This window comes from Nipponia nippon, unplaced genomic scaffold (assembly GCF_047370975.1).
Source record: "Nipponia nippon isolate SJK-2023a ecotype South Korea unplaced genomic scaffold, ASM4737097v1 scaffold_8, whole genome shotgun sequence".
In the NCBI taxonomy this organism is placed as follows: domain Eukaryota; kingdom Metazoa; phylum Chordata; class Aves; order Pelecaniformes; family Threskiornithidae; genus Nipponia; species Nipponia nippon.
The window spans coordinates 21621189-21639512 of NW_028262402.1; the positions used below are offsets into that span (position 1 = coordinate 21621189).

Below are 18324 nucleotides of genomic sequence, written 5' to 3' on the forward strand. Positions count from 1 at the left end.
TGCTTGTTTTTCCTTTATTTGGTTATAAACTGAGGCCAATGTGCAGTTCATGTTAAAGTTACTGGTTTGGGCCTGAAGTGCTGTTGTGCTGTGTGAGGTGATGGCAGCTGGTGGGGGCTTTTGCAGCCAGCTGGTGATGAACCAGTGGAGAGGGAATAACATGGGCAGTACAAACCTTTCCTTTAAATGCACTTAGAATCAGTCACTGCAGAACAGCTCGGGAAAAAAAAATTGGACTTTTTACGAAGCACAGCTACACCTCGGCTGCTTTGGTGTTGGCTGGTTTCTCTTGGATACACAAATGGCATCTTGGAAATGTGTTTCCTGGCGCTGTGCCAAGGAGGGAGAACAGCAGCAGCAGTGCATCAGGAATCACAAACCTCCTGACTGTTGCCGGACAGCATCCCTTCTGACAGCATCCCCATCACGGCAAGAACTGCCCGACATGGTTTGCCTCTCAAAGGGCCAAGGCTAAACGGCCAAAGTAATACAATTTTCTTGTGCAGATGGAAGCTTAGCTACAGAGGTATCTAAAGGTGGTGGTGGGGAAAACCACTGCTGTGATGGACAGAAACAATTGTCCCTCCTTTCTGCATCGATAAGCAGCTCTGCCACCTGGGATGGGGAGGAGGAGGCGGTGTCAGACACGGGTGAACGTCGTTAGTTGTGAAAGAGACGGCAACAGCCAGCAAGAGATGCTGAGCCCACGCGTGTCCTGCGTGGTGCTGGGAAGGATGCGCGAAGATGCTGCCGCAGCTTTTCAGGAGCTGCTCCGCAGAAGGAATAGGAGCAGAACGGCGAGGATCCGCAGCCTGCATCCCCCGCTGCCAGCTCAGCCCGGCCCGCCGGGCGCTGCCGGGGGCGGCAGCGTGGCCGTGGGAGTAACGGGAGAGGGCGGGGCGGGGCGTCTCCTGCCTCATCCCCTCCGCTGTCCTGGCGTTTCCCCCACTGCCAGCCCCGCCTTCCTTTTGCTGTACTTTTTTCCCTTCCCAGCCCCTCCACCCCACCCCGACAGCGTGCTCAGACCCCCATCAGCATCCCTTGTTCCTGCGTCCCGCAAGACTCCTCCGCATCAACTCCTGCACGGCCGCGGTCACCTCCCTACACCGTTTATCCCTTTTCTTATGCCCGCGGGGTGGGGGGGAACTGTGGCCCACCCCACCCCTCCACAGTTGCTGGCCCAACAGGGAGGATGCAGCACTGCAGGTTGTCTTTTACCGGTATCACATCCGCAGGGGTGCAGCTTTTACCACTGTGTCCTAAGGGTATTTATCCTTTTGTTGTACTAGATGTTCTTGCAGGAGGCCACAGCCACTGCTGTGGTAAAAGGACACGTGGTGGAAGCACAAGCTAGAAGCAGCACAGTTCCCCTTTACAGTTCCTGTTTTCTATTTCTTTGCCCTCAAGTAACTCCAAGCACTATGCTGTACACAAACATCTGCAAATATATCTTTGTGCACATAGGCCTGTCTCGAGATCCTTGGTGCAACGAAGCAGAGCCCAGCACATCTGTATCCACTGTGCTCTGCAAGCCAGAGCCAGCAGCGAGGCCACATGAGGCAGGCTGCAGGGACTGCCAGACAGCCAAGGAGGGCAGCATCACACTGCCCTTCAGCACAGGACACAGCAGAGCAGAGGGCAGTTCCTAGCAGTGCTCTGCACAAGAGCTAAAACAATAAAATGGCCTCAAAACAGCAAGGCATCCCATTTATTTGGCAAAGCAGGCAGATCCAGAAGTGAAGGCCAGGTATGTTAGGGAAGAGGAAAGGAAGATTAAAAGTGATGTAAAGGGAAAAGTCTTCACACAGCAAGTGCATCCAGTGCTTCCCTGTTTCAGGTCTTCCGAGAGCCCCAGGAGGCAGCAAAGAATCTCTGCCTCCTGGGACTTCTGGCTGGTAGCAGAGAATTGCCTTCACTCCTTCCCAACAGACAAGAGTCTCAAAACTACAAAATGTGCACACATCTACATGTTCAGTTTCTGGGCCAAGCTACCACATCCACAAGCTACCTGGGAGCACAACTCCACACCAAGAAGGAAAGGCTTACAGACCCTTCCTGAGATAAGGGCAGAGGCAGGAGGAAAAAAAAAGCAACAAACAAAAACCAACGAAACTCAGAACACAACCAACCCCCACCCTCTAAACATCCCAGGGAACTGATGAAGGCAGTCACAACTGCAAGCAAAACCCGAGGTGGATGGAAGTTAGAATGCATTTTCATTGCTTATCACACCACCTTGTGTGTCTTTTTTTGGCATTGAGTCAAAAGGGGGGGGGGGGGGGGGACGACACGACAAAACAGACCCCTGATTAAAGCAGATCACAAGTTACAAACAGAACATATAGTGCAATTCCAAGTAAGTTTTCCACAGATAGGCTGGTGGGACTCATTCCCCAACACTTCCAAACAAGTCCGCATATCCCTTTAACTGCTATAAACTACTAGCAAATGAATATACACGCCCTTCTGTCTGCCCCCTCCCCCAAGGGGGCTCTCTGGCAGCCTTTACCAGCCGAAGAGTGCTGCCAGAAGGGAAGCCGGCACGCTCTCCCCGGGCAGCGCAGCACCAGCGCAGTGCACCACCACCAGCGAGGCAGGGGATGCCCTTGGCCCGAGCAAAGCACCCAGCCGTGGCCTGCGCCACCACAGGCCGCCTCCGCGAGGGCTCCCACCAGCTGCGTCCAGCCTTCGCACACACACCAGCATCAGGCACAGGTTGCACTGCACTCCAAGAGTTTTGCTCCCTTCTGTTGTGTTGGGATGGGGCTGTGGGGTTCTGTTTGGCTTTTTTTTTTTTTGTCCCCTCACAGGGAAAAGGCAATAACCCCCCTACAGGATCCTCCTGCGAAGTTCCTGAAGGCTATTTTCATTGTAGGCCAGAGCACCTTGAAAATAAACACACAAATGTTTTGGAAATACCCCAAAAGCTACTATCCTGACTATGCTCACTCTGTGAGGAAAAAAAACTTCCCTGCAAATAGGAATTAGCAGACTACTAGAATAAACACCTTCCTAGTAGCCATTTCATATTATTTCTAAACCTAAAAAAAGAAAAAAAAAACAAACAAAAAACTGAAGCTTTATGAGCTGATGTGATGCCCAAGAATATCTTTAAATCCAAGTCAGCATATATTGTCTCTAAATAAACATGGATAATACCGGTTTGCATCCTCTGCAATGCAAGTGGAGTGGAGTTTGGAAGTCACACAATGAAAGCGTCCTCTGGAGACCAGCTGTACACCGGTTCTAAATAACACCACACTGAGAAGAGCCTATTTTAAATGCATCTTGTTCTATGGAAACCTGAATTCACCTACCTGTGAAGAGTTTAGGATACACACTTCTTCATCTGCCAAAGCACATGGTTTTAAAACACATTTATGTAAACCACCCAGGATTTCTACCTGAACTGATTTTGTATACAGTTGGAATTAAACACAGCTGCAGAAGTTTCTGCAATGAAACTATCTGGGTAATACATCAAAACCAAAGAAAATCAACTGAACAACAGTCTTGAAAATGCTTTATTGAACTGTGTGTCTTATTGTAATGTGCAGAAGATGTGTTTGAAAAGACTACAGCTTGAAAAATTTTTGAAAATCCTCAACAATCAATAAAAAAGTCCCTACTGGGGGTTAACTCTCAGGATAACCAGAGGCCTCATGTAAAGTTTCCCTTGAAACATTTTCTGTTGCACAGACTAAAAGAAAACAAAGCTAGTACTGCTCTATGTGGAAACAATCAGGATTTGAGGATTTAAAAGAAAAAAAAAAAAAAAAGGAATGGAACTTAAACTTCAGTCTATGGAGTTGCTTCTTTTGCTGCTGTTATTTTGGATTAGCATACACGTCACAGTTCTGCTGAGAACACCATCTGGTGTTCAAGTCTGTAAATTTACTCTAAAACGCTAGCAATGCTGCAGAGATGGAAGGATACAGAGAAAGAGAGAGGGGGTGAAGTGAGAAAGATCTGGAAAGACACCATTATGATATAAGCCTAGTTTAAGTTTTCATCAGAAGCTGTGTGCACTTTTGTTTTTATAATCTAACTTTACATTCAAAAAAACCCACAAAAAAAGGGCGGGGAGGGGGGGAGAGAGAAAACCAAAACCAAAGCCAAACATAGCCCTTCTGTCCTTGTCTCAGGGCTATTATAAACTTCTATGCACAAGAACACCATACTCTTTTTTTCCAAACCAGCAGGGCTAACTGTATAGGCATGTAGGTGGCACAATTCAACTAAAAGGCTTTTTCAACTTTTTTATACCACCAAAAATAACCAAAAGAAACAATAAATAAAAGGTGCTAAAGTTAGCATTAAGAATTCAATTGTAATATACCAACAATCTGGGAATCCAAATCCTCAAGCTCTCCTGATACTGACAGGTCTCTGCAAACTATGAAGCAAATACATAAATAACTCAAAATATGATTGAGACTGTGAAAGGCTTTTTAAACTAAGACAACATGATCCAGGTTAACTTTTTTTTTTAAACACAGTGAATATATGAATTGTCTACACCTGAATAAAACATATTTAACAATTAAAAAATTTTAACAACCACAAAAACGAAAAGCTTTAAACAAAAGTGAACATAATTTGATTTTTAGGGCACACAAAAGCCCCTTGCAGTAGCTTCCAGCAGTGGCCTTACTGTTGTGTCTCCTACAGATGCATAAAATGACGTTCAACTCCACATTGAGGTGATGGCTAACAGGGAAACATAATGGCCACATACAGCAGAATGCCACGCCCTGGTCACGACAATATATCCCACTGCAGAGTTTCCATCCTGTGCAGGAACAGCACATAAACATGTCATTCTGTCACATGTTATTCAAAAGCTACTTTGTGGCCACAAACTGCTAGTTAGCACTAACCTTTTTGTCACGTAACCTTTGAATAATGGGAAAGCTTTGGGTTTGATAGTTTTACTCCTTGTATTTAAATTCTTAAATGACAAGGTCACTAAAACTCATGCACGCTGCAAAAAACATCATGCAGTAGTTAAGGTAAACCATCCAAGCAGTTTTTATTCATTAATATTCATAAATACACACAGCAGCTTCATTAGAGATTTTTCATTTTTTTTCCTCTTCAGTTTGAATGTGGAGTATTAGGAGAGCCTTTTGCATGTCAAGGTACAGGCCACAGAGCTTTTTGCTCTGCACTGCAACCTACATTTACCTGCTAGAAGTAAAAATTAGTTAAGTGGAAATGATTATCATATATATCTTTTCTCTCTTTCTTTTGAATGTACACAATGTAACAAGAGTGACAGACCTGAAATTACAATCACCAAAACAAACCCAAGATAGTTGTTGTCCACTTTCATTGGCAAATACAGCACAGAGGACATTGTCTGCAAAGTGGGATGTCATCAAAGAGGAGGTGGAGGAGGCTCGTTTCCTTTATTACTCTCTTTTAAATTTAGGTTTTCTAAAGCAACATCTAGAGGCATAATATCTACACAGCCCATAGCACCAAAATCTGCAATCTCCCCCCGCTCATCCTCATCTGAGGAGGAACTTTCTTCCCGCATCAAAGTGGACAGTAGAAGCTCCTGAACAAACAGGCTGCAGTCTGCCCGTTCGCTTTCCATTGACTGACGCTCTGCTTCCGACATCTTCGGATCATTCAACCTGTACAGCAGCAAGGGAAGAGAAGACAGGCAGTTGGTGAAAGCCCACTTCACCGATGACACTACTGACAGGCACCAAAGGGCACTCGAAAAACCTCTCCTTCAGGATAGTCCCACTTCCCTTCGACACGTACAGCTCAGGCAACCTCCGACACCTCCACACAACAGGCATGCATTTAGCAAGCCACCCTTTTGCTGTTGCTATAACAGCAAAGTGGAGCCTAAAGCTAGAGGAAAATAAAAAAAACACTATTTGTGAGGCTTCCTGCTATTCAAGAGTCTGTTAGGGAGGGCTGTTATGATTTCCTAGACACTCATTACATGCCCATTTTTCTTCTAGGTCAACTTCTACGTTCACATATGCCACAAAATACATGACTGCATGTGTAACGCCTAGGGATTCCCACAGCACAACAGAATGTTCATTCCACCACTTCTCCTGGGTTACAGTGCATGCCCTGGTAGGCAAGGAAACTGCTCGCTCCAACTCTGAAAGTGGCAATCTATGACACTTGCAGGTACTTTGATTAAGTTTCTCACATAATAGTGAGTTTCTGATTGAAATATGTCACATGGTATTATTTTGCACTTAGATAGAAATCAGATTGACTCAAATCCAGGTTTCTTGACACAGGACCTGTTAAAATGCCCACACACTTTCACAATACCAAATGGACAAACAAGAGTATGTACGGGGCGGGGGGTGCACAGCAGGGGAGATGTGGAGAACTTATTTCAGGTCAATAGCCAACCATCTAAGAAGAACTGGAATGACATAGTGGGTGACTGCTCTTTAGAACGACCCTGGGATCTAAGTATAATTTCTAAACCAGATAAGTATTTTATTAATTAATGACATCCTTTATTTGCTCTGTTATCCAGTCCCTAAAATAATTTATATATAAACCTGTATTCAACCTTCAGCTTTTACTAAAGATTAATTTCCTATTGAACAATACTATCTCCTGACTCTTTCACTCTCCATTACAGCTCAAGTCTGTATGCTTGTATCACTGGAAATGCATTTGTTTTGTTGGAAGCAATAGGGGAAACAAGCACAATTTAGTTAAGAAATATTCCTTTTGTCCTCTTGAAGTTGAGATGCAGCAACTAATGCTCACCCATTGCTTAGGAGCAGACAGACAGTAGGTTTGAAAAGACATTACAAATGCAAACAAAAGCACAGTATGTTGGCTACAGATCTGACGAAGGATCTGGCAGAAGTCCCCTACCTGGAGTCATAAGTAACTTACTCTGCCAGAACTCAAAATCAGCCTCATTTCAAGGTTTGCAGAAATCCCTACTCAAGTCTAATCCTTCAAACATGTTCCTAGGTGCATCAAAAAAAGTACAGCGCACTTGTGAGATTGCCTCTCCTTTTTGCAAACACTACGCCACCACAGGATATTTCTGCAGTCAGCTCCTGGAGTTGGCTTTCCAAAAGCAGAATAATTCCCTTTGGGCCAGCCATGAACTGCTATTCTTAGATATTAATGGTTTTACTTCTATGCTAGAAATGTGGATGAAGCAATTTTTATGTATTACACATTCTGTGACCACTGTTGCTGTCTACCGTGAATATATATGATTAATGAGCCTGTTAACTCTGGGATATATTTGATCAGAAACTGCTTTACTAGGGCATATGCTTAACTCCTAACACTTAAGTTCCATTGAGCTCTCTCAGGACTAAGGCAAACAGAAACGGTAAAAGGTAAAAATACAAGTAAATACATAGAACAAGTTACCTTGTAAGAAGAAACTGGGAATTCTGGATAGTCTGCTGACTGTTTTCTGTGTTAGATGTGTTGGTTGTTGTTGTAGATTGTGTCATAGTGGTGTTGACATTGATCGTGTTGGTGCGTCTAGTTGCATTACGTGCAGTCTCCAGTTGTTGTCTTGCAGCCTGCGCATGTTGTCGTTCCAACTGCAGTTGCATCTGCAGCTGCTGTAACTGAGAAGCAGAAGGGCCAGAAGAGTTGAGCTGTCCTCCTGCAGAACGCCTCACACCTGATAGCTGAGATAAAAGCTCTGCCAGAGAAGAGAAAGTTTCTATGATGAAAGATCTTAAATGATCATTACACAATAGGATAAATACAGCCTGAATTCCAGTGCATCAGTTCCTTTTTTCACTCAATAAAGTAAAAGAACAAACGATGCTAAAGAGCCCATGAACCTCCTGAAAAAAGTCCTAGCATACAATGTCTCAAAGGGTAAGGAAGATTGCAGATTTATGCAGATTTATTCCAAACAAGAAGTCAAAGTTTAATGCCTTCAAAATAACAGGAAAGCCAATTTACAGGAACGCCTGGCAAATGATGTTCTCTGAAACTTCAAGTCAAAATAGCAACTGACTAAGAAACTGCATCATTTTGCCTTTGGTTGGTAATTTAGTTTTCCTCTCAACGAATGTTCCCTCAAAACACAGGCTTCACCATCCCAGTATCCCAGAAGGAAGCTGTGCCACAGCAAAGACAGAAATAGCATACCATTGCTTCAAACATTTAATGCGAAATATTTAGTTAAGAAAACATGTTAAAGTATTGCCTCACATCAAAACTGAAGTGGTCAAGCACTTCTGCTGTATGAATTTTTATTTCTACCAGAGGTATGGAGAAAGCCTAGTAATTTAAAAAAAAAACGTCTGTCCTTAAGTCTTCCGATTCAGAGGGATGGAATGCTTATAGCAAGTTTCATCTACAACGAATTTTTTGAAATAAATATTCACAGCAAATTACTACTCAGTGCATTACTGCAGAATCTCTTCTACACGCTGTGTAGAAGGTACTTCTTGTATCACCTGCTCGCTGTAATTGATAGAAGGACAGAGGAAGTAGGAGACAATATTGTTCCTGCCCCTCACCTCTACATTACAAAGTTACTATATAGGCCATGACAATTTTCCTTCCATTGCATTAACAAAATATAATCCTAAATGAGGCTTTCTCTGAGGGAATAAAGCAAAATGCAGTTGTTTTCCATGTCAGGAACTCAGGACAGTCAAGTCATTTTTACCAGCACTGACAGCAATATCAAGATTAAACCTTTTAATTCCATTGTAATTACTAGAAAACGCCACAAGGAGGAAAGAAAATGTAAAAAAAGTAACATACTATAAACTTCATTTATTTTAAACAGAAAAATTCTGTGGACTTTCCTATTTATTAGTCCAGCAAAAGGGAAGATGTGTCAACCTTCCAGACAATATTTAGATGTATTTATTCTCACTGTACATTAAAGCATAAGTTAAAGCTTATAGTATAGTGCAACAATACTTTGGAAGCAGATGTGAGCTTGAGACAGTCTTGATATAAGAAGGACACCCAGCTCAGTGTGCAACTGAACTCTAAATGCAAAAACATAGCTTCCACCAAAAAAGAAAAGATTCAGAAGAATGCCATTTTATCCCACATTTAATGCTGTTAAGTGGGAAGGCCTTGTGAGGCTGAAAACAAACCTTAGCAGCTGCTCCACATTTAACTGAGCTGAACTAGCTGCCCTTGTAAGAGAAAGATGAGGTCTTGCACTAGAGGCTTCACAAACATCCTCCCTCCTTGAACAAACTCTAGTCCTTTTCAGACCCTCCTGTGACCTCAATTAACTTACTTTCTTCTCTTGATGGGATACTTCTTCCCAGCTAATAAAATGAGTTAAATCAGGTCACAGCAGGCCAGCAGAGCACTGGAGCCAGTAGAAGGCAGGCAAGTGGACCATGATTAAGGCAGGCAGTGGAGCCACAGCTCCCCTCTCAGGGGCAGCGCCTCATTAAGCTGGCTGGCTACCTCCCTCTGAAGAAGTCACAACATGACGGTAGGAAGCTCCAGTTTAAGCATTATGCCTTCTCGGCATCTGAAGCAAAGGTGGATTATGGCAGAAGTTCTGAGGTTTCCCTAACACTTACGCTGGCATGGTCAAAGACTACTGCATAAAAACATTTATGTTTCCCCTTAGGGAAAGTTAAATTTGTTTCCAGAATTGTTTGAATTATTTATTTTTCCTTTCCTGTAAAAAAAGTTATTTTCACATCAAAGCTAAACATATGCCAAACAAGTTATTCCTGGGAATCCTAAAGACACATCTTCATTATTTTCTGGTGTTGAAAATGAGACACTCTTCCCCCTTCACAGTTTAGAAAAACTTGACCAAAATACACTTCAAATACTTGCAGCAGTACATTTATGTAGGAATTTACAAGTACACCTAAAAATAAATAAAATCTGTGATATTAGCAAGTCTGGCATTCAAACAGCAGCCTGAATGCAAGCTGAACATATTTTAAATGTCCTTTAATACTCAAATTCAGCTAATTTCATCTTCATTGAGATAGATACTCTCCTCCATAAACACCTTTATCCACATGGCAAATTAAAATGAGATGTACTAAAGCAGGTGATAGAAGTTGGACACAATCACTTGTAAAAATATACAACACCTGTGCATAGATTACATTTGGGAATAAGCCTTACACTGTCTAGAATTAAAAGCACAAGCTACAGGCAGTGGTTTCAGCTTCAGCACCTCCACAGCCCTGCAACAACCCAGCCAAGCACACTGCTCACCTGCAAGCAGCCATCAATCACACTTGCGCTGTGGATCATATCTATACATGCAGCTTCATAACAATGGAAAGCAGGGCAACTATCATCATCTTGAATTTTACTTCCTCTGTGTAAGAAGGACATTGGGGTAAAATTCGTGGTTACACCTCTTACCAGCTATAGGATCCATGGCTTCTCTATTGCTTGGAGAATACGAACTTTGAGAAGATGAAAGCCCACCAGGGGAACTGGTAGTAAAGTGCATGTTTGATCTACGTGCACGGGGGCCTCCCAAACCCCGGCCTGGGTGGAACATTCTACGTACATGCCGAACACCACTGGATTCATCGTAACCAAGAAGTTAAGAAAACAGAACTGTTTGGCATTGAGTATTAAATGACAAGGACATTTGATGGGTGAAATACTCAGGTGCACTGTTCTTCATTCATAAAATAATGATTCAACATCTGAAGCTAAGGTACACTGTAGCTATGGTGCAAGTCAAACCTACTGATCTGAACTCAAGATATCCAGTGCTGTGTACACCAAACTCCCTGCATTTCTCTAGCTTTTTATGATGTCTAAGAAACATCAGGATTAATCTCTTAGCTTTTTTAGATCAAAGTTTTCTACTCAGTAGTCTGAAACCTCTGACAAATACATGTTCAGCCAAGCTTATTACAGACATAGGGATTTTATTCTCTCCCCAATTCTTAAGTATTGAAAAAAATAATAAAAAAAGTTTGTCACCATTCCTATCAAAAGTACATTATAATTACTGTATTCCTTTTGACTTTTGTACTTTATGCTTTTATGCAAGAAATTTCATCACTTCAGTCCTTAAGAAATCGTAGGTTTCCAGAGTATTCAGCACTTCCATCACACCCCTTTGTTTCACCTTTCCTCTTTTAGCCAAAGAAATGCCACTAATTCCAGTTACGACAATGATGTCTTTCATTTTCCCCCACTTCTCCATATCAGATGCTTATATTTCAAGTCATACCTTTTATGTTTTCTCATATAAATTGAGACAATCAACAAATTATTTAAAGATTATTTTTGTCAGAAAGTTGTTAACATTCATTCCTCCAAGACAGTCCAGATAAGGCTTCCTTTTATTTTAAAAATCACTAGTATAATTCACTAGGGCAAAACGAAATAGCATAGGCTTGAATATTTTATTTTACTGTTACTAGACTTATAGCTTAAGATCCTCCTATTTCCCATGTTCTTCATTTTTATAATAGTCTGCTTACCACTGGTATGGTACCCATTACTGGGTAAGAGTAGTGTCCAATGCGCTTTTCATAAAACACAGTTATGGTGCAGAACCTCAGGATGTCATGGAGGTCAAGAACTTAAGACTGAAAGAAAAGACTAGACTTCTCATGGCAAGAAAGAACTTCTGGCTATTACAAAAAGATTTTATAGAATGTTTGCCTCTTTCAAACCTGTTAGTTATGCTGCAGTGTAAAACACTTAACATCTAGTGTGTAAGAGAAAAATATCCCCTGGCACAAAACACACTTTGCCTAGCACAGAGTGCCTTGCACTTCTGAGTGCGCTAAAACTGGATGCTGCTGGAGACGAGATATTGTATTAGATGCACTACTGCCCCCATGCCGTTTGGCAAGTTCTTCATAACTAGACCTGGTAGAAAAGGCCAGTGTCTGGGGATTTTTCAAGCCAACACAGGACTGTGGGGTAACTTTCTTAACTGCAGCTTCTGAAGTGTTTTGAGACAAACATCATTCTTTAAATACTAGCTAAGTGGGCACCCAAGTCTTAGCAGCTATGCTAGAGTAAGAAAAACCTTTATAAACCTTAACTTGTAACAAACAGATCTGAATAGCCATGCAAGAACTATTTGTATGATTGATGCTGCTAAGCTGTATTTAATACATTTTCAAATGTTTTCCTGCTAAAGAAAGAAACCAGGCTTTAAAGAGTTGTCCCCAGACTGTAAGAATAAAGGACATACCTTGCAGTGGCTGCACAAGGCTTATAACAAGAAACACATAGCCTTCTGGGACAACTTAAGAAAAAAAACCACAAAAATCAAAACAAACCACACATGTCCAATGAATACTTGGAAGATGAGGCCACTCGTCAGGACTCTAGCAAACCCAACAATAAAAGCTTACCTCAAACTGTAAACAGAAATCTTCACTCTAGAAAAAGTGCAAGTGAAGAGCCTTCTCTCTAACTCCTTTTTGTACATGAAGATTGTTACAGAGCACAGAGAGTTGTTCTGTACAGCTTTAACTTCACATAAGTATGTTTAAAACAGCAATATAACAGCATCAAAGAGCAGCTTTCTAACAGTTCCCTGACTTTGACAGTTATTCTTTCCTATGCTGCCAGACCCTGCATGAAAAGGGGCACCTCCTCTTTCCTTTTTTCCTATGTTAGACCTGCCCATTGCTAGACATGATGTAAAGCCCAATGTGGAATACTCACTTCAGGATACACTTGCAAGTTTTGGAGACTTGACAACACTGATCACTGAAGCAATAGTGTACAAGCAGAAAATACTACATGCATTGTCTTTAATGCTGAATCATGGACAGCGTATTCCCAAAATATATCCAAGAAAGATCCATTTTGGGGTGACTGACATTGAAGCCTTACTCTGTATTTGAAAAGACTGATTTTTTTCTACCTCAAACATTCCCAAATTAAAAGTCATCTGGTGGAGTTTCTGATACTGGAGGGGGAGAAAAAGAACTCTATCAAAAAAGAACTCTATCAAATCTCGTTCATTTCAGTACAAAATTAATTTCACTCTGTAACTGGGAAAATTTAAACTTCCTGGCCTACAGAGCAGTTAACCCCATGTTCAAGGCCCACAGTTTGACCTTTGGTACATTGCTATGTAGTTATTAGGGATGTAAATTTTGTTAGAAAAAGCATATTAGGCAGGTGATATGAAAAACTGACAATTGGTAGAAAGAGCAGAACTGAACTGATAAAAGGAAAATTGCTCAGTGACTCACTACACCAGTCATCAAGCAACATTTCAGAGCCATCTAAAGGCCAGGAAAGATCCAATGGTCTGGAAGATGCTCTCCCCTCATCAATCTCATCCCACCTCCACCAGAAAAGGAGGATGGCATGACTCTGCCTTGGGGGACACCTGACCATGGAGGATCTCCCTGGACACCTGGGACCAAGCTCACATGGCCAGAGCCACCGCACTCAGCACCCGGCTCCTCCCAACTGCTGAGAGCCCTGCTCATGTCCACAGGGAAAGGTGAAGTAGAGATAACTGCTTTTATCTAACTTTGTAGGGTTCTTCGCATTATTAGTTACTCCTTCACAGAGCCAATAAACACCCAAACTCCTTTACACTGATCCAATTATTGTGTAGTAATTAACGTGTGCATTTAGTCTGTCCTGACCCTAAACCATGGTAACTAACACACACAAATGCAATCAAACACAATCACAACTGAAATGGAGCCATCTCCTTAGATGCTGCCTCCCTTGTGTTACCGTAACAAACTCCAGTTGCTAGGGCTTTGATTTTTTTTTTTACTCCAGTTGCTAGGGCTTACTTTTTTTTTCCTTTTTAAAAAAATCTTTACACAAAAAAGCCACTATCACAGTAATAATGTAGTCTTTTTGTCTGTTTGTTTAAACGAGACACAAAGGAATAGTTCAGAAAGATTACTTATTGTAGGTAGGCTACATAGCCTGCATGTCATTAAATAAAAAGCCCAAAGCAAAATACATTTCATCAGTTAATCGTAGGGGGGAAAAAGTTAAAAAAAAATATTCCTAGAACAAGGATAAAAATCCCCAATAGTTCCAGCTCTTCAGGCATCAAGTGTAGATAAATCTGCATAACCTGCTGCTAAGGTAACTGAAAGACAACATCCTATTTCCCAGGAAATCTGAAAGTTTTCCGAGTTATATTACAAAATGTCAGTAACACTATGAAATTGTTATTAAAACATGGGGTTAAAAGTAGTTAACCAAGTTTAAATCGTTTGTCAAAACCAGCTAAGCCCGAATCATCCTCAGATCATCACCTTCATGTCACAAATCCTTAGAGCACACTATTGAATCTGGATACATAAAGCACCATCAGGACTAATGATCAGGCAGGATACACCACAGTGCATGCACAAAAACGTCTTGGTTTCAGAGTTCTTTAAATGTTTTTGCTGTTAGAGCAAAAAGCACTGTCAAGTATACCTACAGTCTGTTCACAATCTGGTATCTACACTTCTTTAAACTAGCAAATGAACCTTCTTATTTTTGACATACAGATCTTTAGCAACTTAAGTTCCAGGAAAACCAGAGGTATGACCCTTTGACTACAAAAATCAAAACAAGTCATCATGGCTACAAGATGAAACAGTCTAGTCTCTTTGCATCAACTTGGAAAGGATATTAAATCTCTGGGAGCTCTGTGTTCCAGTGTAAGATGAGCTGCAAAGTCATCTGTGACATGATTTGGATCCCCTCCAGGTAACGCTGCACATATTGGACAAATCTGAAATGACAAAGCAAGAAAAAAACCCAACTTTAGAAGTTTTACACAAAATAGAACTCATATCATTGAGTCAATCATTAGACATTAATTCTGATGCTATAAAATCACATTCTAGGTATTCACAAACACCTGGATAGCAACATATTCAAAACCTCCAGAAAACGTATTCAAGTGCAGACATAAATTTAGACATCTTTTACTTTATGATTTTCAAAATCCTATGAAAACTAGTCTTTGTATGCCAATTCTGCCACAGACAGTAGACTCTGATTACACAGGATTACTCTTTGCCTGCTTGACACTCATCCCAGCAGAGGAATCAGAATGAAACCACACATGTTGAAGTATCAAACTGAGATCACCCATCCTGGCAGTGTATAACTACAGGTCTGGGAGAGAAGTGCTGATCTCCATATCCCTACACAACACTATTTTGGGAGAAGGCACTGACATCTTTGGTTTGTTGCTTTTTTTGGGTTTTTTTGTTTGTTTTTTTATAAACCAAAACACACATTAACTAAGTAGACAAACAGTGCCACTACAAGTGCCATAACTATGACTAGCTTTTTGAATGACTCCACAAACAGCTTGAAAAGCACCTTCCATTTTTCTTTACAGTAGTTTTGCAGACTGATTTTAAAGTTTTACAGATGGCAGACAAAAAAAAAAATCCATTCCACAAAATTCTTCCCCCAAATGTTAAGTGCTCAAATTAACAGCACTTTGACAGTTAAATGCAACTACTGTTTATGAATTTATCTCTGTTCCCCACAGTCAAATAGTTTTGTCTTTATGGAGCAACTCTGCCTGCAACATAAAGCCCAGGTTCCCAGTGCTCTTCATGCATGTACTCAAGTTATTGACAGTAGATCTCAAAAGACCATGGGCATTGAGAACACTGTAAAATCTCAGCTGCTTTTGACAGCAGCTGCTACCCCTTTAATGCCACTAATTCTAGCAGTCAGCTCTGAACAGAAAATCAGGCATTTTAAAAGCTTTTTGCTACAACCTCTTCCCCTTTATTTTCAGTGTTCAGCATTTCTCTTCACAGAACTCCTCTAACCAGATTTTTCACCACTACAGAAGCCTTACAAGCGGACACACTACAGAGCAAAGACATCTTATTACAGCGTAACATAATAAATACTCAACTATGCCAACTTATCATACAGCTACCCTGTAGGACACAGGAATGGATATATGTTGGACAGATGGTTCTAACATCCATAAACTTATAAGCTGCTTAACCTTCAAGAACACGTTTCATACCAACAGGACAGAACAGCTTCAAAGCAATCTTTTTTCATTTAAGCTACTCTGAGGAATCAGAACCCCAACATGAAAAGGACAACACACTTCTGAAAACAGCAAAACAAAAGAAAGTTCTTTTGCTAACAGGACAAAGGCATTATGAACTGCACATATTTGCCTGAAAAGAAGAGACACCGTCCTCAGAAAAACGTGAGCTAAGAAAAGGCTATAAGGAACAATGAGAAGGAGGGAATCTAAGTATTCTAACCCTAATTCTAAACACAGACTAAACTTCCAAGAACTCTCTTGACTGGAAAACGTTACTGAAGCATTATTACACACAAACAAAAATTTAGTTAAGCATAAGCTCTGGCAAAATCACAACAAAGACTGCAGCATCACTGATTAAGTGTGGCACAGCTAAAAATCATTGTTAATAGAAGACACATGAACAAATGGTGCAGATGAATGGAAAACAGGCTTGTATTACCACTACCTGCCTGTTTACATACAAGGTAACCACTTTAAGTGGCAGTATTTCTGTAACCTCAACAAGAGACACTGTAACCTTCAAAAATCAAACAGGAAACATTCAGACTGTCTCAAATTGTTTATTTCATTACTGCAAGAAAAGCACTCCTCAATTTTATCAGCAACGTGTCAACAATCTAATTCTCACAGTTCATGTACAAGGAGCCTAGTTACTGCCTTGCTAAACATGAGAAAGTTGCTGCAGTGCAATGTAATAGTAGAAAATCTGTGTCTCTGTTCTGAAATAAGATGCAAAGATTACATTTGATGAACTTTCCCAAAATTTTATTTACAATGCCAGCAGACTTCTAGTTGAATGCTGCATTTTATTTGGAACAGTCGACCGACCTGAAACCCAACACCAACAGTAACAATCATCATACTGACAGCCAGATTCTTCTGCACTTGCCTTATAACACCTACCATTACCCTTGGATATTTGCTGGTGAAGAAACACCGGTAATTACTGAGGTTTTAGCACTCACCAAAATCATACGATTTATTCTTTTTAGTGTGTAACCTTAGAGACTTAATCAATCACAAAACTTATGACTATGCCCACAGACACCAGTGAAGTTTTCAGTTAAAGTACCCAGAATTAAAACAATCACCTTTGAGAAAATATCATCAAACTCTCCTCCTGGAGTTCCTCTCCAGGACTTCAACATGCTGGGGTGCCTCTCCAAATTGCCTGTATACAAATACATACAGCATGGGGAATGACCACGAGTTAGAGATCTGCATGCAGTTGCAGGGCTATGATCTTCTTGGCATCACAGAGACATGGTGGGATGGCTCCCATGACTGGAGTGCTGCAATGGAGGGATATGGGCTCTTCAGAAAGGAGAGGAAGCAGGGCTTGCCCTTTATGTGAGAGAGCAGCTGGGGGGCGTGAAGCTTTGCCTGGGGATGGAAGAAGAGGTGATGGAGAGCTTACGGGTTGGGATTAAAGAGAGGACAGGCCAAGGTGACATGGTGTCATCACTAGACAAAGGTGCGTATCTACTACAGGCCACCTGACCAGGAAGAACAAATGGATCAGGACCTCTACAGACATATAGGAGCTGCCTCACACTTGCAGGCCCTGGTCCTCCTGGGGGACTTCAACCACCTCGTTATCTCCTGGAGGGACAACATAACATGAGAGCAATCCAGCAGGTTACTGGAGTGCACTAATGATAACTTCCTCCTCCAAGTGACAGAGAAGCCAATGAGGAGAGGTGCTCTGCTGGACTTCATACTCACCAACAAGGAGGGGCTCATACAGGATGTGAAAGTCAAAGACAGCCTTGGTTGCAGTGACCTTGAGATGGTAGAGTTCAGGATCCTGAGGCAGGGAGGAAGATGAAGAACAAGCTCACAACCCTGGACTTCAGAAGAGCAGATTTTGGCCTCTTAAAATAGCTGCTTGGAGGAGTCTTGTAGGATAAGGCTTTGGAGGGTAGAGGGGCCCCAAGAAAGCTTGTTAATATTCATCATCTCGTCCAAGCTCAAGAGCGCTCCATCCCAATGAATAGAAGTCAGGCAAAAATGCCAGGAGGCTTAGATGGATGAACAAGATGCTCCTGGCCAAACTCAAACACAAATGAGAAGCATACAGAGGTCACCCTCATAGGGTAACCTTGGAGGAATACAGAAACATTATCCAAGCATCCTAGGACCAAGTAAGGAATGCTAAAGCCCAAATGGAATTGAATCTGATGAGCAATGCCAAAGGCAACAAGGGCTTCTAGAAGTACACAGGCAACAAAAAGATGACTAGGGAAGATATGGGCCCGTTGCTCAAAAGATGGGGACCTGGTTACACAGGACAGAGAAGAGGTTGAAGTACTGAATGCCTGCTTTGCCTCAGTCCTTACTAG

The 18324-nt window shown here is 41.6% G+C and overlaps 1 protein-coding gene across 3 annotated transcripts in view; it reads right to left on the reverse strand.

Moving 5' to 3' along the window:
• Nucleotides 1–5007: 5007 nt before the first annotated feature.
• Nucleotides 5008–18324, reverse strand: part of LOC104017578 (E3 ubiquitin-protein ligase KCMF1) — a 53701-nt gene continuing 40384 nt past the window's right edge. For all 3 annotated transcript variants that reach the window (XM_087741231.1, XM_087741232.1, XM_087741230.1), the window contains 4 exons: nucleotides 14579–14680; nucleotides 10354–10528; nucleotides 7390–7672; nucleotides 5008–5642 (listed from right to left, as the gene is read on the reverse strand). In XM_087741231.1, the coding sequence (XP_087597357.1) occupies nucleotides 5381–5642; nucleotides 7390–7672; nucleotides 10354–10528; nucleotides 14579–14680 (822 nt within the window). In that variant the 3' untranslated portion in view covers nucleotides 5008–5380. The remainder of the gene's footprint in view (nucleotides 5643–7389; nucleotides 7673–10353; nucleotides 10529–14578; nucleotides 14681–18324) is intronic.